The following is a 22,566-nucleotide window of genomic DNA, read 5'->3' as shown; positions in this document are numbered from 1 at the left end:
GAATCACGTAAAAGCTATTCCAAATACCTACCCCAAAAATCTATTTTTAACCGATTTTAAAAAAAGGAGGTCTCAATTCGTCGAAATTTTTTATTTATTTAAGTATGTTCCCCGATTACTCAAAGACCCCTGGACCAATTAGGAGATGGAGAACAGAACTCCTCAATGGATAAGAGCAAATTGCTCGCGTTCAGTGTAATAGCTTAGTAAACAGTAGGGTTTTATCTGGGCATAGCATATTATAGTACAGTGGGGCCACTAAAAATTGTGAAATAAAAAAATTTCAAAAGAAAAATAAAATCGTTGTAGCTAAACAAAAATTAATTTTTACTTTTTAGTGTTTGTGGTTTTTGAAGTCGGTTTTATTTTTCTTTTGAAAATTTTTGTTATAGTATTCACACTTAGTTAACTAGATTACCAAAATACGAGCTTACTAAAAATTTAAAACATGAAAAAAAAGTTTCATTTACATTTTGAATTGGATCAGATAATCGATCAAAATATTGACATGTTGGTATACCTACGTCAACCAGCTAATCCCTGAGGAGCTTCCTCGAAGGCACACCCCTTGTCATACGCATGTGCGGGAAAACTTTTTCTAGGGATGTGAAAATGTTTCGATATTTTATATTTTTAATACTCTTCCATAAAAGCGGTTATAGCTAAAGACTTCTCGGGCTCCTAGTCCGGAAGTCCCGGGTTCGATCCCAGGCACGTACCTCTAACTTTTCGAAGATACATAGAGGCGTTTTGAGCTATTTATTAAATAACACTTAGATAGTTACTTCAACAGTGAAGGAAAGCATTGTGAGGAAATCTCCATGACTCAGAGTTCTCCAAAATGTGCTCTAAGGTGTCTAAAGTCAATACGCACTTAGCCAGCGCGGTAGACTATGGCCAAACCCTTCTCGTTCTGGTTGGTAACCCATGTTCAGTAGTGAGCTGGCGATGGGTTGATGATGATGATGATCTTTTATAAAACTTTAATCTCCTATGTAACCTCCTTGATATCTGGTAGTCCTGGTCCTGGCTAACGCGGCCGCGGCATTTACAGTGCCTGGCCGGTATACTGTACATCGAACTTTAGAAAGAGAAAACGGTTTCGTAGAGCGTTGTCTCCATCGTTGAGACCGATGAAACGTCACATAGGTATGTGTCACAGAGACAACGCTTTACGCACAGTAAAAAAATTGCGAAGCGGAACTCGGAATCACATAAGAAGGATTGCGTAGGTTCCCATCGTAGAAATAACACTTTTAATTTTTTTACATTTTTACGTCATTTTTAAATTTTGTTATTAATTGTTGTTTTAGCGGCAATATAAAATACACATTCTGTGAAAATTTGAACTCACTACCTATTACGGTTTACGAGATAAAGCCGAACACGAACGGATGGACGGACGGACGGACAGCGGCAGCTTAGTAATAGGGTCCTATTTAGCACCCTTCGGGTATGGAATTCTAAAAATACTATAATGGGTGGTAATCTAGAAAACGGTTTTATCGATAAATTTTCAGATGAGTCTAATGTACAGCACTATCCTGAAACTTACCCTCTATCGATTCGCCCTGGCAGAGCCTAATTTTAGTCTATTTGCTGAAAACTGTTCGTTCCCCTAAAACGTATTCTATTACCGTTTCATTCTAAATTCAATCTTAGTTACCAATAATAGAAATCATTTTAAATTGAGATAAAAAGGTTTATACGACATTTATTTCTAATTCAGCTTGTTGAAGAAGTTTTGCGTGAAATTAAATAATGTGCCATAATACAAGAGCAATAGAGCTGATTATTGTTTAATGTCCGCAGATGGCCAGCAAAGACCTGTGCAAGGCTGAGGTGGTAGGACTATGATGCTAAGGAGGTGTTTTTTAATGTTAAATACTTTTTTTATGAGTTTCATGAAGATTTTGTGACGGACAGACAGTGAAATTGTGTTACAATATTGATTCTTGATGAAATAGTGCAGGATTTCGTTAATTATGAATATGGGAGGTAAGAACTATTTTTGGCTAGCTAATAATTGATTTTGCAAGGTAACTTTGTATGTAAGGAGGGCTAAATTGATTGATTAAATTGTTGAGAGTAGGATACCGATTAATTTTTAGGGTCCCATTGGCACCCTTCGTGTACGGAACTCTAAAAATTAATCTTAGAAATACATGATTCGTTATTTTTGGAAGGTCTCTAAGGGGATTTAAATTAAATAGTGGTTGAAAGTTAATATTCAAAGGCCGTCATTTTCATTTTTTTCCGTGAAAATTGGAAACTATTAACTAGGACTTTGAGTTAAAAACTTTTCGTTTTCGGATTTTTTCCTTTACTTGTGCTATAAGACCTACCTACCTGCCAAATTTCACGATTCTAGGTCAACGAGAAGTACCCTATAGGTTTTCTTGATAGATACGACAGACGGACAGACAGATAGATGGACAGACAGACAGACAGCCAGACAACAAAGTGATCCTATAAGGGTTCCGTTTTTACGGCTTTTCTGAAAAATACTTACTTCTCGTCTTTTTAGGTCTCCAACGTCAAATCCTCATCGCACTTCTGTGTCTCAACCTGGTGACGGGAGTGCCACAGAAGCCCAACCTGGACGCCATCTTGAACCGCCGCACGGACGTCTACATCGCGGGCTTCTTCCCCTTCGGCAAGGGCGTGGAGAACTCCAACACTGGTATCTTTAGATAATGCATCTAGATATACTCTATCCACGGAGAGAAGTTAATTTAGGGCTCTCTGTTACGTGATCCAATACAAATGACAAGGACAAAAATCAGTAGACGCTAACCATTTTGAGTGGCCAACCGATCACAAGTGAGCCTATATTTTCCGTACCAACTTATTTCCGTGGATAGATATTGTGTTTGTCAGCTAGGAATAAAAAATAAATCTAGTAAGAAGTAATTGGCTAGATTATTTAGACAAAGGAGTAGAATTTTGGAAGCAGCAGGAGGCAAATCGCTAGAAGAGGCATAAGTTTGCGCTTGTCTATGATGCCCATTCGTCTGGTTGGTGTGTCAGGAGTCTGATCATCATCAAAAACCCCACTACCTTACTACTGAAGAACAGGTTTCAGGATTTTTGGAAATTCCACCCCCTCAGCCCTCACCAATTATGCAAAAATTCCACTCGAAAACGAAAAGCAGGTCTTTTTTTTTCTTTAAGTCGTATTCCTAAATGCTGAGGGTCCGGACCTCTTCCCATTTATCATAGAACGCTAGGAAATCTCTTGGGATAATAATGCGGTGGGTTCTCAGATCCGCATGAGACTGGGTCAGTAACCTAACTGACCCGAAAGACTAACGTTAGTCTTGTATGTGTTCTGCGTGTTGTTTTTAACACCCCCGACAAGTGAAGGTTACAGTAACTAGAAAAAAGTTGATAACTTTCAAACGGCTGAACGATTTTCTTGGATGATAGCTAAGAACACTCTCGATCAAGCGACCTTTCAAACAAAAAAAAAACTAAATTAAAATCGGTTCATTCGTTTAGGCGCTACGATGCCACAGACAGATACACAGATACACAGATACACACATCAAACTTATAACACCCCTCTTTTTGGGTCGGGGGTTAAAAATAGCAAGCAAACGAGCAGGTGGGTCACTCGATGTTAAGTGATTACCGCCGCCCATGAACATTTGCAGCACCAGAGGTACAGCCGATGCGTTGCTGGCTCAGGAATTTGTTGGTCCTGTACAGTTGTGTTTGTTGTTGTTGTGCAGTTGTGTCTGTTGTTGTTGTGCAGTAGAAGAGCTAAGTACCAAAGCTATGTTAAAACCGCTGTAGGTCGAGGCGTGATGCCCAGCGTGAAGCTGGCGCTGGACCACGTCAACGAGCACGACTCCGTGCTGAGGAACTACCGCCTGCACATGTGGTGGAACGACACTGAGGTAAACACTTTATACCCATTCCTTATTAGCCGCGTCCAGAGTCACGCTTCAGGATCAACCCATTTCCACCCCACTACTGAGTACGGGTCTCCTCTCAGAATGAAAAGAGTTTAGGCCATAGTCTGCCACGACAATTGCGGATTGGCAGATTTCACACACCTTTGAAAACATGGAGAACTCTCAGGTATGCAGGTTTCCCCACGATGTTTTCCTTCACCGTTAAAGCAAGTGATATTTAATTGCTTAAAACGCACATAGCTGAAAAATTAGTGGTGCGTGCCCGGGATCGAACCCCCGACCTCCGATTAGGAGGCGGACGTTCTAACCACCAGGCTATCACAGCTTACAGAGTCACGCTTGGACTAGGTGTAATATGGACACCATACCTATCAATAACCATTTGCCTTATATTTGTAGCTTTAGTAATTTAGTATCTTTCGAACCCGCAAAACTTGGGGTCAACGCCATGCCTACGATACAGCATTGGCCTCGCCGCACCTATTTACGCAACGTTCATTGATCTCTAGCGTCAGTCAGATGTTTTATTTGCAATACATTGGGAACTTTTGAAAAGTACAGCATTTTTATACGCGTTTTTTGTGTTACCTTCTGGAATCATCAGTATTATCACCTGTCTTAGTTTTTGATGGCGTTCTAATAATTTACCTACCCTGTATAATGGACCTCAAAGTAACGCCTTCAACATTTTAAATATGATGTGCCTTATACAGTGCAACGCAGCGGTCGGAGTCAAGTCGTTCTTCGACATGATGCACAGCGGCCCACACAAGCTGATGCTGTTCGGGGCCGCGTGCACACACGTCACAGACCCCATCGCCAAGGCTTCCAAACACTGGCATCTAACACAGGTAAATAGCCTGCATAGCTCAAAGATTTATTTGCAACTAGCTGTGCCCGCGACTTCGTTCGCGTGGATTAGTGACTTTTCGGACAGCGTGATTCTTTAAATTGACATAACTTTTTGACGTGACAACGTCCTATAATTCGATAGAGCCGGCTGCACGCACGAAAAAACATGACTCATGCGGCGTTACCTCGCTCTGAGGCGTTCCATGTAAGGCTTGAAGTGCAAGCGAGAGCGCGGAACGAGCGACAAAGAAGCACAATCGGCCTTTGTTATCACGTTCAACTATCGTCAGTAAACCGACTTTACAGACAACCAATTTTTTTATTTATGAACCGATTGAGATGAAATAAACACTAAATTTTAAGTGAAGCTTACTACAATATATTAGTGAAAACCGTATCTAAATCGAATAAGCCGTTTCTGATATTAGCGTGCACAAACACACAGACAAACAGACAAACAGACAAAAAAAATTAATTACAATTTCGGGTTCGGCATCGATATAATAACAACCCCTGCTACTTTTTTTATATATTTCCATTGTACAGACACCACTTTTTTACAATTTTATTATATGTATAGATTTCTCCTCCCTGGCTTCTAGAATCTAGATCAATAAACAAAGAGGCGATACACCAAATCGCCTTATTAGTAACTGTCATAAGCTGTTTTAAAGATTGCTTGTGTTAGTGACGCATAACTGCTAGCATGTGCTGATGGCTAATTAAGAGATATCAGCTACAGACTGTTAAAAAGGATGTAGCAATTCGCCCCAGGAATCCATGATTTCTACCCCAAAAGGCACAAATATGAAATTATTTTCTATATTTTCATATGCAGTTATCCTATGCGGACACACATCCCATGTTCACGAAAGAGGCGTTCCCGAATTTCTTCCGCATCGTACCTTCGGAGAACGCTTTCAACATGCCTCGCATCAGATTGCTGGAGCATTTCAACTGGACCAGAGTCGGTACGATCTACCAGAACGAACCCAGATATGCTTTGGTAAGTAAAATTTTAAATCCAAATAACTCTTCCTACTTTTCGAGGAAATTTACTTTTATCTGATGGAAAGGAATTATTCAAAACAACTCGTGAAGCTCTAAAGGAAGTTAAAAATTGCTATCACCTAAACCCTAAAGGAAATTAAGATCGCAACTCCAAAATTTCGAAAAAAAAGGAAATAGAAATAGTAATTGTGGAAACACCGTCAAACAATGTCGATAATACTGAAAATCTAACTTTAAAATAATTACACTTAAACATTTTCTCAAACTGTTTCTGTTTTCGATATTTCTATCAATTTTGACGAGATGTTCAAAGTCGTAATCTATTTTCAGGCCCATAACCGTCTTCTATCAGATTTGGACGCGGCAAACTTTATGGTAGACGAGTCTCAAAGTTTTGCGACAGAAGTGCGGACGGCACTATCCAAGCTAAAAGAGAAAGACATCAGAATAATATTGGGCAATTTCAATGAAACCTGGGCATTGAAGATATTTTGTGAAGCTTACAAGTATGTATCTACTAAGTATTTTCTAATCTGACATAAGTAAAATCTTTTTTACCTTTTGATCAAGCAGTAGTGGGCCGACGATGGCCATGGTCAGCCCACTACTGAACACGTGTTTCCTCTCAGAATGAGAAGAGTTTAGGTCATAGACCACGCGATTGCGACGCAAAGTGCAGATTAGCAGCAGAGAACTCTCAGGCATGCCATTTTCCTCACAAAAACTAAATAATGCATAGCCTTAATTCATTATTTCTATTTGATTACTGGATCCTTGAAAGTAGTTTAAATTACAAGTTTTTCAGACTTTTAATTTATTGGACTGTTATTTTGTTTGTTTCTTCAGCTTTTCAAATTTATTGTCCATTTCTTCGGTTGTATGTGCAATAACTTCTACTTCATTTATTTTGATTTTCAGACTGGAAATGTACGGGCGAGCCTACACGTGGCTTCTGCTAGGCACTTACAGCAGCAAGTGGTGGACCAGACGAGCTCCGTGCTCTCGAAGGGAGCTATCCGCTGCTTTAGATACCACCATCCTTACTGACCTGCTGCCACTTTCTACTACTGGCGAAACCACTGTATCGGGAATTGTAAGTAAAGCATCCTGCTCCTAAATTTTTCGGCTCAGATTTTTAATGAAACTGGAGGATTGTGTGCGCATTTTCGAGAAAACCTCTATCCTGAAGAAGACACAAGCAAACTGAGATCTGAGGGTTCCAAAATATAAGAAAGCATTGATAGCTAATTAGTATATTAGACTTCTTAAAAGCTGGTCCCAATTAGCACTTTCTTTGCTTAAAAATGTGTGCTGTGTGGCAGGCATTGCCTCTTCAAAATCTGCGCTACAAGTTTTTTGCTGTAGGCAGGTAAAAATTAACCAAGTGAACTAACAAGCTCAGACTACAAAAATACCTTTTTCAGACCGCAAAAGATTATCAAGTGGAGTATGATCGTAGAAGAGGGGTAGAATATTCTAGATTCCATGGATATACTTACGATGGTAAGTGCATTGTTTATTATTCAGTCGAATGACCATGAGTCTTGGAGTTTTTGAAGAAGCTAATACAAAAATAATTTCAGGTATTTGGGCGATGGCTTTAGCAATTCAAACGGTGGCACATCGAGTGAAGTTAAAGTATAAAGAGAAGACAGTACAGGACTTCCGGTACCGGGACAAAGAATGGGAACAGCTGTTTCTGGACGCTTTGAGCAATGTGACCTTTGAGGGTGTTACTGTGAGTTTCGCTTCTTTTCAAAACAATTTGTTCAGTATTCCACGCGACTAATAAGTGTTCGGCTCTTCTGCAGTTCTAATACCTAAGCTGTATTACTTTTTACTCAACAGTTAAAATCTCTTAAACAGCGGTAGCATAGATTGAAATTAATTTAAGAAAATACTAATATTATTATGAATAGTTGTCACCTTTCACTAACTCAAATTATTATAACTTTGATTTAACTACCTACTAACTCACCTCTTTGTTGTAATAAGAATTTCGATTGGGCTAAACTAGTTCAATCGTTTTAATGGTCTGATTTAGTTAAAAAATATCTGACCGTTTCAGAATGGTTGATTTAAATAATAGTACTATTTCAGGGTCCAGTCCGTTTCTATGACAACGAGCGCAAGGCTTCGATTCTCCTGAAGCAGTTCCAAGGCGAGCAGATAGGAGAGGTGAAGGTTGGAGAGTACTGCGCAGAAAGAGACCGCCTAGATCTGGGTAGCGGTGATCCGTTCAAGTGGAATGGCAAGTGAGTCAAGGAACAGCATATTATTATTAATATCTCACTTTCTATAACTTCTGTCAGTAACGATCAAGCCAAAAGAGTTAGGGAAAACTAGCTATCGCCAGGACGGGATAGTAAATTTTCATCCGTGAGTCATCTATCAAAATAGCTTGGAGTTGAATGCTTTTAGAATAGCTGGCCATTCAGATAAAAATCAATTTGTTAAAATGTCCTTGTGATATTTCCTTCATAGAGATTTTTTATGTCAATGTTTTTAACCGTCGACCCAAAAAGAGGGGTGTTATAAGTTTGACTTGTGTATCCGTCTGTGTATCTGTCTGTGGCATCGTAGCTCCTAAACTAATGAACCGATTTTAATTTAGTTTTTTTTTGTTTGAAAGGTGGCTTGATCGAGAGTGTTCTTAGCTATAATCCAAGAAAATCGGTTCAGCCGTTTGAAAGTTATCAGCTCTTTTCTAGTTACTGTAACTTCACTTGTCGGGGGTGTTATAAATTATTAATTTACACTTGTAATCAAAAGTGGTTAGCAAAGTTATTCTTAAAAACTACACATTTCCAGGAATCCTCCAAAAGATCGCACCCTCCGTCTGATCGAGCACACTCAGGTGAACATAACCCTGTATGCTGTCGTGGTGTTCTGCTCCGTGCTTGGCATCTTGCTCGCTACCGGCTTCTTGGCTATGAACATACACTATAGGAATCAAAGGTACTAACTACTCGTACTACTATTATTAGGTCTTCTCGGTAGGAACGGTATTCCGAACCAGTGGTAGATTATTTTGACGATTCAAAAGCACTTGTAAACGTTTAATTGAATAAAAATATTTTGATTTTGAATTTATATACTTCTGTGTCATCAAATTTCTGTAAACCAATCTCAATAAATGAGCTGGTTTCATCGTATTCATTTCAGAACATTTTACGGAATTATTTTTTTGTTTCCAAAAATTTGAGTTTTTCTATCTAAGTGGCATCCGAACTTAGAAAGTTGGTGGTGACTGGTGAACAATGACTGCTAAACAAAGTCTACTTTGAAGTTGCAATGTGATGTCTGCGCAGGTACAGCCATGAATACAAGTCTCACTAGGATCTGTTTTTGTCCACTGCGCAGTTCTATGCCTCGTATTTAGATTGAAAAACTTATTTTTCCATCACCTCCTCGGCCTCCATGCCTTAGTAAGCACGGGAAGCCGTTGATATTGCGCTTGACCTCTCTGCAAGTTGGATTGCTATCCCAGAACGTTGAGAGTGAGGGAACATTAAATAATTAAGTATTACAAACTAGATTTTTACTAACAGGTACATAAAAATGTCCTCTCCACACCTGAACAATTTGATCATCGTGGGCTGCATGCTAACCTACCTCAGCGTGATCTTCCTCGGCCTCGACTCCAGCCTCAGTAGCATCGGTAAGTCCACATTCTTTACATTTCCTAGCCTTTTGTCCATTTCAATCCTGTTTTCATTCATAAATATCTTTGTGTTCTCTCTATCTTGTATCGGATCGAAGGTAACATTTGGAATTAATAATCAAATCTGATCTATCGTTATTTTTATAGCTATCCAATCCTTCTCGATTGGTTATTAAATAGTTGACATTAAAATTTGAATTAAAACTTAGCACTTTCGATTCGCATGCCGCTGGCACTCCGTCACGCTCATAATCTCATCGTATTCATTAATTCTTAGGTCTTTCTCAGGACGTACCACGTGGAGGTAATAGCTTGCAACACCCACCCCAGCTTGACCCCAGCCTCGGGCAGAATGGAACCCGCTAACCAAATTTTGGGAACTAACCCCCTGTTTCTTGTAGATTCTGAGAAAGACCTAGGCTTTTTTCTAGGTCGTCGGAGTCGAGAGCATGTTTCCAAGTTTTGGTTTCTTTTCCTTCTATCCATCGCTTTTGGTGGTATACGTGATGATTTCCGTGTTTTACGTAGCTTTGCCATCCAGTGTCTGTAAGTACTTTGATGTTTTCGCTTGTCTTTCTCTGTCTGTTAAAATGGCATATACATTTTCAATCATCTCTGGAATCACCTCAGTTAAAGCTTCTGCTAACAATTTTCTGTCAATCAAAATAATGCATGCATTCTTAACTAACTTTTAATGTTTATTTGTCTTATTAACTAAGTCGTATTTAATTTCTATAAAATTAATGTCCTTTGAAAAAACATGATTCATATTTAATATATTAATATCTAGGTTCATATTTTAATGATTTTATATTGTTAAAACTGTTTTTTTCTCTGTATAGCGGCGTTCCCGTACATCTGTACCGCTCGCGCTTGGCTGCTCATGGCTGGCTTCAGTTTGGCCTTCGGCGCCATGTTCTCCAAGACCTGGCGAGTCCATTCCATCTTCACCGACGTCAAACTGAATAAAAAAGTAAGCTGTATCATTAACTTCCTTTACTTTTGAAATGAAGACTCGTCAAGATCCATACTGATTACTGATTTGATAAAAATAGAATCGTCAAGACGACGAATGCAAGTTTCCGCAAAAGCCTAAAGAGGTCGAAGCGTGGGACTTACTGAAAACTGTACTCTTGAAATTTTCTTTTTGAATATTCAGCAAACGATTATATTTGATGCCATGCCAGGCAAATTTAATTTTTGAGTGATTTTTGCCATCCATTACCACCAGCAGAAACCACCAATGAGTTGCTGGTTTTTGAGGGTTTTGTTTATTCGTCCCTTGAATTATAGCCCAAGAGCGAAGTAAAAAAGTAAAGCCATTCGTAGCTAATGTTATCTAGCTTATTCGTAGCTAATGTTTATTATTTCAGGTGATAAAAGACTACCAGCTCTTCATGGTGGTAGGTGTTCTGCTGTGTATAGATCTGATCATAATGACCACTTGGCAGATATCCGATCCGTTTTACAGGGCTACCAAACAAATGGAGGCATACGTAAGTTCCTCCTTTACCTTATTCATTTATCGTTATTATTCGTCTTTCGTGTACCATAATTTTTGTATTTTAACGAGAACCTTTAGAGGAACAATAACCTGCGCAAAGGGTGAACGCATCTTAAACCGACAGTTTCGTCCTATTCCCTAACGGTACGATAATGATTTTTCTGTCCCATGGATACGGGTCCAGACCTACTTAATAAGCTATCCCATATGAATAATACTAATCTTGATCTACCACACTACCGAATCTACCTACCCTAAAAATGTGATCAAAGATTTAATTTTGTGCACATTGGTGCGACGATATCGAGAAGGAAACTGCATGCAACTAACCATGACAGAAGCACTGGAGTTCAAACAGACTGTAGATAATGAAAGATGGATCAGTAACTTAAGTATATTAATATCCACCTAATATACAATTGATGCTAGAAATGTATGGGAATTGGCAGCTCAATTTGTTGAAACAAACCTAAATTCCTAACCTGGTATACTATATCCAAAACGCTATTAAACTGACATAGCTAAGGTTTTTGGTATTTTACAGCCTCATCCGACAAGTGAAGACATAGTGATCGTACAAGAGAACGAATACTGTCAATCTGAGAGGATGCCTATATTTATTGGAGCCATTTACGCTTACAAAGGACTTTTACTGGTAAGATTGTCTTCTATTAGTGCATTATATCAGAAATTTTGTTTTGTACAAATCACATTGTCCATACACGTTTCACATGATCTAATTTTATAATCAGTAACAATTCAAGAGCTGCTCTATTGACGATGTAGTTCTCTCCACAAAGATCTGATCCTTAGCTTTTCTTTTACTTTATTGTACTCTTCAGTATTAGATACCATCTTCTTGCCTAGCCTCATAAAATCCTTTACTCTACCTTCATAATCAGATTAAAGAATTTGAATATGGAAGCTAGTTTCTTCAACTACATTTTCTTTGATATTATGATCTATCATTGTACCTATATTCTTCTTCTTCGCAGGTATTTGGAGCATTCTTAGCGTGGGAGACGCGTCATGTCTCAATCCCAGCACTGAACGACTCGAAACACATCGGCTTGTCAGTTTACAACGTACTGATTATGTGTATTATGGGCGCTCCTTGTGCATTGGTGAGTAAATTCTCCAATATGTTTTTCTGTAGCCTCTTTGTCGGTCATTAGCTGACCTGCCTTACATGATCAGCCCATTGCCAGCCCACTACTGAGCACGGGTCTCTTCCAGAGTGAGAAGGGTTTAGGCCTATACCTAATCTGCCACGCTGGCCCAATGCTGATTGGTAGACTTCACACACCTTTGAGTAATATGGAGAACCCTCAGTCATGCAGGTTTTTACACGATGTTTTTCTTTACCGTTAAAGCAAGTGAAATTGCTTAAAAACGCACGTAACTGAAAAGTTAGAGGTGCGTGCAAGGAATCGAACCCCCGACTTCCGATTAGGAGCCGGACGTTCTAACCACTAGGCTATCATAGTTTAACTCGGGTGAAATTTCTGAAAATCCTCTCGTGGGTGTCTACATCATAGAGAAAACCTACATGCAAAATCTTTTTCTAGACCCAATGGTTTTTATGCCACGTACAACTTCAGTACTTTCAAAACAAGAGAAAATCTTCTATGCAAGATCGCTCCAGCTTAGCCCTTGCATTATTTTTTCCATCAGGTACGATTGTTGACAAGCGGAAGCCTAAACTCCTGTCTTCAATTTAATAAATCTTCAATTCACAGGTACTAGCTGATCACAAGGACGTCCTATTCGTTCTGATTGCAATCTTCATTATTTTCTGCACGACTGCTACTTTGTGCTTGGTGTTTGTGCCTAAGGTAAACTTAATGATCATTATTTGTATCATTTTTAAATTGATCTTAACTTTACGATTTTTTTTGGGTCATATTCTATGGATATCTCATCAGTTTTTGATACATTTACACGTGGTTCTGAATTAATTACTTTGATCACAGAAACGATGCTTAATTTTTTGCGCAGAGAGTTATCCAGTACTAAAATTAGACTAGACCTAGCTAGGTATATGGCCTTGTAACATTTTTGACAACTTCCTTAAAGGAAGTTCCCTTGGCGGTGTGAAAAGTTAGTGATGATAACAATACTGTACAGCTACTAGAACTCCGGAGAAACGGGTCCGGTGGAACGGGCGGGGCACGTATCCGGGCCACGCTGCGTCCCGCCGCGCCGCATGAATGCCGCGAGCCTGGCCCAGAACTAGAGCGCCGCATGAAGGAGCTGCGACAGTACAACAATAGGTACCGACGCACGCTGCAGGCCAAAGAGAACGAACTGCAGGTACATTTCTTCTTCTTCAATTCCCAGACTAGCACTTAAGCTGGTTTTCTAGTATAGTGTTCGTTAGTTAGTTAGTATTCACTCGTCAGTGCTGAATAGTAGTAACTATTCCGCACTGACGAGTGAATCTCCAGTGGTCAGTGTGATAAGGAATCAGCCAAAAGGCTGCTTCGTTGGTCTACAGACTAGCTAGCTTATTCGGCTGCGGATCATGAGGTCAGGTTGGGCTAAAAAAATGCCTCCCTCAATAATTCAGCTTTCTACAATGAGTTTTACAACTGTAATAATAGTTTTATAATACTTAAACTCGTTCAGAAATGGCTTACGAGTAAACATAATATGCGATAGCGCACCTCAATTCATAATGATCTGATCCCACTCAACAGCGTAACGAGTAGCAATGTCACCGAATTTTACGATATTGAGCTTTATATTTTAGTGTGCAAATCGGGCCAATTAACTAGGTATATAAATTTTCTCCTTCTAGATGCTGCTAAGCAAGCTTGGAAGTGATGTCAGTTCAGAATCTTCGATCAGAGATTCGAAGTCTCCAGCCACGCAGCGAACTCGTTTGCCCATACCCAGAGAAAATGTCAGTCACCCTGGTAAGACAATTCTGTTTTTTTACCACCAGCCCCACCAGGTCACCCTGGTAAAACAATCACACACAGTTAAGACTAAGTAACTTACAACGAACACGCAAGATGTCGCTACAGGGTCTTTAATCTCTCGCTATTGATCCTGAATCGCGGTAACAAAGTTTTCACTAGGAAGTATTATGAATACAAGTTCCAAAATACAATATCCAAATTTCGATTCAACCGAGTCCTGAGACGTTACTACAATCTTGAGGAAGATCTTCGTATTGTTACGGCTGAGCGCTCATCAGTTGCTCCCATAAAAGTTGCTAGGGATAAACTTTAACTTGCAAACAGAAATAATAAAGTAGGTATAATAAGATGTCACTCGAAATACGCATTAATTAATTACAAACCTTACTCCTGTTCAGAAAACTTTGTTAGCGTGAACCAGGCTTCATAATGAGTGATCGTAGATGCTTATGGCGCCATCTAGTCTGTTCTTTGTAAGTTACTACGTCGAAACACTGCTGTATGATCCTTTTTCGTGTGAGTGCGAGTAAAGTCATCTAGTTAGTGTCAATATGTGGAGTCCGCTAACAGTACAATGAATGTTTTCAGAAACGAGTGATATAACATCAGTGTGCAGCCTCAGTGCATCAGCCGGCGCCGAAACAGAATACATCGGATTACAGAGTCAGCAGGCTATAGAAAAGTAAACATTTACCGATGAAACTTGTTTGAAAGATTTGATTATATTACTGTCTTTCTCTTATACCTACTATACCTACATCTATTGTTGCTCAAATTCTCCTATCTTTAGTATGCCCATCTTATTTTCCTACGACGAATCTCCTGAGAGCTATTTCCAGGATAATCTTAACTTGTTCATATTTCTTTTCAACTCCTTCTTCATCTTTCTTTAACTTAACAAATGATAATATATTGTCTAATCAGTTATAACACTGCCTATATTATTTTGTGACTTTAGTACACCGACAAATTTTGTCAAAGTAGGTACGTAATCGTTTCACTACCGCATGCGATGCTTAAATGTTCTAAAGGCGAAAAACGTAATTCCTCTTTACATTTCCAGGCCAAAGCCGACAGCACCTCCAGAACCTATAAAAGAAACTCTGAAGGAACCAAAGAAGGAACAAACTAAAAACGTCTCCTTCAAGAATCATTTGGACTACACAAGTCCACCAGTTTCTAACAAATCTGTGCCTGAGAAAGATCAGCTCGCCAAACTGCCGTATGGATGGTCTTCTGAAGTAAGACTATTTACTTAAAATAATTAATAGCCTTAAAAAGATAGAGCCAATAAACTTTCGTAGCTTGGTGCACTAATAAACTTAATTTTTCTATCGAACAAAGCAAAGATCGATGAGACGAATAGTGATATAAATGTGTTTAAAATTGTACTTCATCTCAATTATTTTTCAAAATTTGTTGACCGATAATAGCTTCTTTAGTCTGAGTTAAAATCCAAGGTGGATTAGAATCCGAATCAGAAGTCATTTCAAGTTACTATCGGGGTTTAGATTTCTTCCTTAAAAACATTGATTTCAAATACGTTTATCCAGGAACCATCAGAACCTCCAAAGACCAAGATAACGGAACCAGCAAAAGCAGAAGCCAAGACCATCCCAGCATTGAAAACAATTGATACTCCCACAGTCAAGTCAGTGCCAACTAAAGTACAGGAACCAATGTACACCAAGGCAGCTCCCCCTAAAGTTATCAAGGTTTCCACTTTTAATATATAATTATGTTTTTCTTTGAAAGCCCTAAGTTTCCAAGCGGTTTTAGGCTTTATCCTTTACTTCCTTTCACGACTACGCAAAGTAGAGAAACTTAATGTGACTAATTCTGTTGTTCACTATCTCTAAGCTAAATTAAAGTTCTAAATCTTAGCTATCGCTGTCTTTCTCTGAAGGGAGTGTTATGAAAACAATTAGCAATACATTTAGGCGAGTCATTTTAGTATATTTTTGAGATTGCAACAGAATTAGTTAAAATTATTTATCCATTCCTTCCTTCCACGACTGCCCTCGCCTCACGATCTCCGCCAAAACCTACGCCACCACTTCTTACACTTGCCCAATTTTATTTTGCGTCAGGCCTCCATGTATATGAGTAATAATTTATGTTTTGAGTTATCACTAGGAAGATTTCAAGAGCTGTGACATCCCTCTTGAGATTTGACCACCATGTACATTGAAGTGATTTGACGACCATTTTCAGAAACCTCACTTTTTTGTTCCAGACACCGGAAATGCCGAAAAAGCAAACTAAGGCTCAAGATACGAAGCCTCCATACAAGACAGCACCGCGCGGTCACAGACGCATGTCGAGCGTCAGTGCGGGCGCTTTGCTGGCCGAGCTGATGCACGTGTCTGTGGACGAGCATGAGCCGCCGTCCGTCGCCGCCATTGTACCACCGATGACGGAGAGGAAGGTCATAGGTATCAAACTCTCTTTTTCCTTCACACACAGGCTTTTTCGAAAGCGCGTCACCAAACAGTCCTCCACCATCCTCATCCATCCGCTTCCTGCCACCTCAAAACCGCCACAATGCACTTACTGGTACGCGATCTCCACTCCAGAATACGACAACCTAGTTGCCAATCAGTTCTGTGATCTCTCTCTCTCTAGTCGTTCCTTCATTTCTGAAGATCGTGATCCTGGTGCTCTTGCAACCTCGTATCAATTTATTGCTTCCATCGGCAGTTCAGTAGTTCTGTGATAGACACGACCATCACACTTCACACTAATATTATAAAGGCGAAAGTTTGTATGTGTGTGTGTGTGTGTGTGTGTGTGTGTGTGTGTGTGTGTATGTTTGTTACTCCTTCACGCAAAAACTACTGGACGGATTGGGCTGAAATTTAGAATGGAGATAGATTATACTCTGGATTAGCACATAGGCTACTTTTTATCCCGGAAAATCAAAGAGTTCCCACGGGATTTTTAAAAAACTACATCCACGCGAACGAAGTCGCGGGCATCAGCTAGTATCTAATAAAACACCCAGAATTATGCGACTGATGTAAAATGCCTTATCGCTAATAGGTTTTGTGACAGATACGACCTGCCCGCTAATCCTTGGAGCTTTTGAGAATATTGGTTAAAAAGTGATAACATAAGTAGTTATTATTACACTTTTGTTTCAGGTCAAGAACGAGACCCACCCGTTTCTTCAAAACCAAAGCAAGAGCTAGAAGATATTCTGGATATAGATCAGGACTTTTCATCAGCAGAAAGGAAAAAATCATGTTAGTAACACTACAAGTATACACGATCTTTGATACTAGTATCTTAAGAGATAAACAGAGTTGTTAAATCCATCGATTTTGGAGTGTCACCCTTTAAATCAGAATGTTTACTTATTTTCTTTGTAGGTCAACGAAAAGATTCTGAGAAGAGAAAAAAGGAAAATTTTATCGTCGTCCAAAGTGATCTGTGGGATACCAACACTTTTCAATACACTTGCCAGAAATCACCACCGAGTAAGTTTCTTATAGGCAACTTCTTTACTCACTTGCTTACTTGGCTGGCTCAGTGACTCAAAGAGAATCTTGGCTTTTGCTGCCAGTCTGTCCTATGCTGCCGATCAGCTCTTCCAAGGATCTGTATGTCTATCCATCACACTTCACACTAAAAAAAAATTATAAAGGCGAAAATTTGTGAGTATGTGCGTGTGTGCGTGTGCGCGCCCGCGCGCGCGCTTTTGTGTGTGTGTGTGTGTGTGTTTGTTACTCCTTCACGCATAAACTACTGAACGGATTTGGCGTAAAGGAATGGAGATAGGTAATATCCTGGAATAGCACAAAGGCTACTTTTATCCCGGAAAATCAAAGAGTTCCTACGGGATTTAGAAAAACCTAAATCCACGCGGGCGAAGTCGCGGGCATCGGCTAGTGCTTAATACAACCAGAGACATTTAGGGCAGTCAACAGGGCGTTTTGCTACTGGGTATCTGGGTAACAAGCACTTTTCACAACAGGATCCTCTCAAAGTGTCTGAGCCATCAAAGTTTCAGTGCCTTTTCTCACGGCTGCTTCTAGTCTTCCAGGGTGATTCGAAAAGAGCAATTGTTAATTTTCTAGCTAGCTCTTTTATTTATAACTTTATAATCTTCGTTGCTGTCATTGCTTACAATGAGTCTATGTTTAGGTCATGCCCATTCTCCAATGCAGAGAAGTGTGTCCGAGAAAAGTCGACAGCAATCATCGCCTCATCATCACAGGTAACTAAAACGATACCCCTAAATACTGCCACTGGTATGACCACTAATTAACTTGCCACTTAATAATTCAGAGAACCCCAAATAATAAGAGAAGACTTTTTGGCGTGACCATATACATACGAAAAACGAGTCAATGAAAGCTTCACGTGGTCTTTAAATCGTTGCAATGTTCCAAGTTATTCACCCTTTCGCACTTAATAGAAAACATGGTCTGTTCTTGTTGCAGGGAATCTGATAGAAGTACAGAAAGAAGAGCGTCTAACACCTCCATAAACCATAGTAAGAATTTTGTCATCATTAACAAAAATAGGACATCTGCCATGGCTGCACTCACTACATGGAATTTCGGAAAATCCTTTTTTAGTGAAAGTCTTCGTTATGAGTTTTCCTCATAATGTAGGTACGCCTGTGTCCTAGTATAGTACGCGACAGGTCGAGTTGGCAAAATTCTGATACTATAGGTACACTCTGATATCTATACTAATATTATAAAGAGGAAACCTTTGTATTTTTGTATTTTTGTATGTTTGTATTGAATAGGCTCAAAAACTACTGGACCGATTTCAAAATTTCTTTTACCATTACTTAGAGGGATTCTTCCGAATCCGTATAGGCTATATTTTATCCCGGAAAATTGATAGGATTTTTCTTAGATTAGAAAAAACTGCCGTACGTTAACGATTCTCGCGAACGCTGCCTAAATGGGAGATGTATGATTGACTTCTATAGAAAAGTTGTAGAACTCAATAATGCCTACAAAAAAGTCCGCGATAGTATAAATCAAACATTATAACCACTTTTCCATAGAATAAAAGTACTTAATTAAAATTATTAGCCTATGTTTATTGATCATATTATCGTCAAATACTAATCCTTATCCAAATAAACTATTTAATGAGCAAGATTGTTTCAATAGCTATAAATTACTTTTTATTTTATTCCAATCGGACAATCCATTCAAAAGATATTACGAATTTAAAATTGTAATTGGTATTAAAATGAATGATGGTGTCGCACGACTCGCACGGCGAAACCGCAGGGGAGGGGGTGCACATCTATGAAGTAGGTTATTTGTAAAATCGGTACATAAGCCGTGGACTTTAACTATGTTATTTTACGATAAATTATAACTTTGACTTGCACCCGTGCGAAGCCGGGGCGGGCCGCTAGTTGTACATAAAGGCGTACGACTGCGCATCATACAAAGCGGATCAAAACCTTGTGCATTTAATTCTTAGTCTGTGACCTGCGCAAATCACCATGTCGCAACTACAGATCAGACTACTAGTTTTGCGATCACTATTATACTAGTGTATAGGTACTTACTATAACTTATCTCATTTTCTATTTTGTTTTAGCTGGTGCGCCCAGGGTTGGTACCCCAGAAGGTTATCGAGAGTCTGAAACACTTCGGATGACGGATAGACATTCTAAAGTAAGAACATTAATTTTTAACGCAAATTCTTTATTGTGATTGTGCAGTTACACTTTTTAGTTAGATCAAAAACCAGTTAATTTTTATAGAGGATCAAAAAGTTATGCAGTTTTTTTTTTCAGCGTCGAGGATCTGATTTCCCACAACCAGTTAGCACACCTCCTCACCAAATACAAGCAAAGAGAAGACAATCCTCTGCTCAGGTATCTATCTAAAAATTTCATTGTCTTTGACATTTTTTATTGCCTGGCATCAGCCTTTGACTGATCATACATGCTCTCAAAAAGATGATGCAGATTCCACGCTGCATCCTACTGGAACCTTAATTCGCTTAGCACCACCTCTTTTCCGGTGGGTTGGTACGTAGCCATTGTGGAAAACTCGTACCAGATCAAAGACTACTTGGGCTCAAATCCTTCAGGAGCTAGTAAAACCTCTTAAAATACATTCGAAGTGTCTAAAGCCAATATTCCATTCCCTGGGATGCCATCGGTTGCGTTACCGTGGTGTCTTGAGCTAATAAACGAGAAACACCAGAGCAGACACCAGGATCTCTATAGAGCTGTAACCACTCTGTCGGTAGCGCAACTGGTTACGCCACTACTGGAGTCCTAGTGAGATAGTGCGCTAATTCATGCCATTAAAATTCTCGGAGGATGGTTTGCGCCATAAAAAGTTTACTACAACTGTTCCACTGATGTCTTAGCATCGGGAATTTAATAGGATTCTCCACTTTCTGAGATGTGTATCATAACTAGTTATTGCGGAATTCCAATAAACATAACTCAATGCATACCACATCCGTATTTTCTCAAATTCCAGATGAGATCATATCAAGAAGAAATGGAAGAGAAATCCGAAATAGTACAACGAAGACTCGAAGAGCTACCCAAGAAGTTAGTTCAAGAAAAGCCCATACAGGAATCAAAAGAAAGCATAGACAGGAAACCTGAGCCAGATATTATTAGGGTTTCCAAGAAACAGGAGTCTCCAAAGAGGATAGTCCAGGATCCAGATACGATTAGGGTAACTAAGGGTCAGGATTCGCCTTCGAAAAGGCTGAGGCAAGAGGCAGAACCGTTGAAAAGGGCAAAGGGCGCTGGAGATTCGCCTAGGTTATCGCAGGCCACTCAGAGCCGGCCTGATCATCATAAGAGTAGCCCTAATGTTGCCTCGAGGCATAAGTCTGGTAAGTTTTAAATTAACAGCTAAGTATTTTATTGATAGCTAATTTAAGCTAAGAGGTCTGCCTCACATTTCTCATTGCTGAGGAATGGGGATCGTGACGCGATTCACATCAATCACGAAATGGCTTGGGTTTTCTTGGGACAATAATGCGGTGGGCTCCATCCATCCATTATATCTGCCTGAAAACATTTGCCTGCAGTCATAGACCTATAAAAATACTCCCTGCGATTATTACAACTAATAACAGTACCTTTCAATGATAGAGAAACCAATCAAAATTACCTACAAACAAAAAGCCATAGAGATATTATGGTAATCATTCATCCAAGCAAAAAGCACATTATTTGATATGACATAAAGTTTATTGGCAAGTTGTTTTTTTATATCGCTGTGGAATAATTTTACAATAACTCTTTTGATTTTGATGCAATTAAATTTTAACTTTATTTCCCAGTAGTTAAGATTAATAGCTGATAAACTAGAAAAAGTTAGCATGTCGCTTTTAAGTTTTTCCCCATCCCAACAAAATCGCTTAAAGATGTTTTGACTTCAAAAAAATATATGGAGCTAGTATACCATGCAGGTATGTTCTTCCACAGAATCACCAGGCCAGCGAGACGAGCGCAAAACAGCGTCCTACTCCCGAAGTGACTCCAAACGGCAGGAATCAGCTGAGAGGAAGATGTACACCGCCAGCTCAGAATCAGAACTGTTCGAGTGTGCGATCCTGCCCATCTTCCACAAACTCCTCACCGAAAGACATAAAAGCCAGCCTCATGGACTGAACCTCAGCTATGGAGTCAGCTGCCCGAACATTTCCATCAAGTGTGATATTGTGGAGTATTTATAAGATACAATCGATCCTATCTACACCGGTAATAACAGTGTATAATTCATTTTTGTCTAAGGTATAGCTTTATGTTAAGATTTGGACACTTTTGACACAACTTAGACAGTGTCTAAATTGTATCTAAGTAGAACCAATTGCTAGTGTGTATCGAGAATATTGTTATGATTGGCTGATTTCATAGCATTATTCTCGTCGTCAAAGTCAAACGGCAGTGTCCACATTGTATCTAATTACAAATTATCCTGGCGCTCACGCACAAAGAGGTCCGACCCCAAGGTAAATGAAATGGGACAAGAACAAGAGAAAGAAGAAGAAGAAAGAAGCAGTACCTGTATTTGGATAATTTTCCTTTTCTTAATCAAAGTCCTCACCAAAAGACAAGAATCAGCCCCACAGACACAGATTAAAGCCTCAGCTACGCAGTCAGTTTTTCGAACATATCCATCATTTATCCCTATTAAGAAACAATGTATTGGGCTTGTGCATATAATAAATAAAAAAATCTAGTATGAAAATAGCAACGACTTATTTATATTTATTAAAGTGTCTAAAACTGTATCTTTCGATCGAGTCATTTCAAACAATTTGGACTGTCTAAATTGTATCTAAATAGAACTAACTTCCCTATGTAACTACTAATTAGACTAAGAATGTTATTGTTGTTATTGGCTGGTTTCGAGTTCTAGTCGTAAAGACAAAATATATCTTACTAAGTTTTGATTTAGACCCAACTTAGACAGAGTCTAAATTGTATCTGTTAAGTAAAACATTGGCTGAATAATATGACGGTAGTTGGAAAATAATTTTATAAGTTCATGAAGATTATAAATTTTTTTACTGTACGAACACAGATGACCAAAGTAAAAAGGTTGTTGTTTTTAATATAAACCATGTTATGTGAATGTGTTCTATTAAAATGAAATATGTCCGCGACAGGTTGAGATGGCAATCGATATAATATGAGGCGGGGGGACGCCCCGCACACCCGCACGTCACCCG

At 39.2% G+C, this 22,566-nt stretch overlaps 1 protein-coding gene across 4 annotated transcripts; it reads left to right on the top strand.

The window, feature by feature from the left end:
- The first annotated feature begins 1,593 nt into the window (after positions 1–1,593).
- On the top strand, positions 1,594–21,574 carry LOC123877194 (gamma-aminobutyric acid type B receptor subunit 2). Of its 4 annotated transcripts, none has more exons than XM_045923718.1 (32): positions 1,594–1,998; positions 2,528–2,683; positions 3,799–3,902; positions 4,634–4,771; positions 5,611–5,778; positions 6,114–6,289; positions 6,702–6,876; positions 7,208–7,286; positions 7,367–7,521; positions 7,884–8,038; positions 8,595–8,741; positions 9,335–9,444; positions 9,725–9,751; positions 10,290–10,420; positions 10,821–10,943; positions 11,496–11,606; positions 11,947–12,075; positions 12,691–12,786; positions 13,079–13,264; positions 13,752–13,869; positions 14,464–14,557; positions 14,939–15,116; positions 15,429–15,590; positions 16,112–16,310; positions 17,019–17,120; positions 17,247–17,354; positions 18,022–18,094; positions 18,321–18,373; positions 19,453–19,529; positions 19,652–19,732; positions 20,352–20,718; positions 21,317–21,574. In XM_045923718.1, exons 1-32 carry the CDS (start codon positions 1,986–1,988, stop codon positions 21,565–21,567), a joined length of 4,242 nt encoding a protein of 1,413 aa, XP_045779674.1. In that variant the 5' UTR covers positions 1,594–1,985; the 3' UTR covers positions 21,568–21,574. The 4 variants fall into 4 exon arrangements, with proteins under 4 accessions (XP_045779674.1, XP_045779673.1, XP_045779676.1 ...); XM_045923717.1 differs by having other exon boundaries at positions 3,796–3,902; XM_045923720.1 differs by lacking the exon at positions 9,725–9,751.
- Positions 21,575–22,566: the final 992 nt, after the last annotated feature.

This window comes from Maniola jurtina, chromosome 23 (assembly GCF_905333055.1).
Source record: "Maniola jurtina chromosome 23, ilManJurt1.1, whole genome shotgun sequence".
NCBI classification, from domain to species: domain Eukaryota; kingdom Metazoa; phylum Arthropoda; class Insecta; order Lepidoptera; family Nymphalidae; genus Maniola; species Maniola jurtina.
This window is presented reverse-complemented; position numbering and strand designations above follow the sequence as displayed.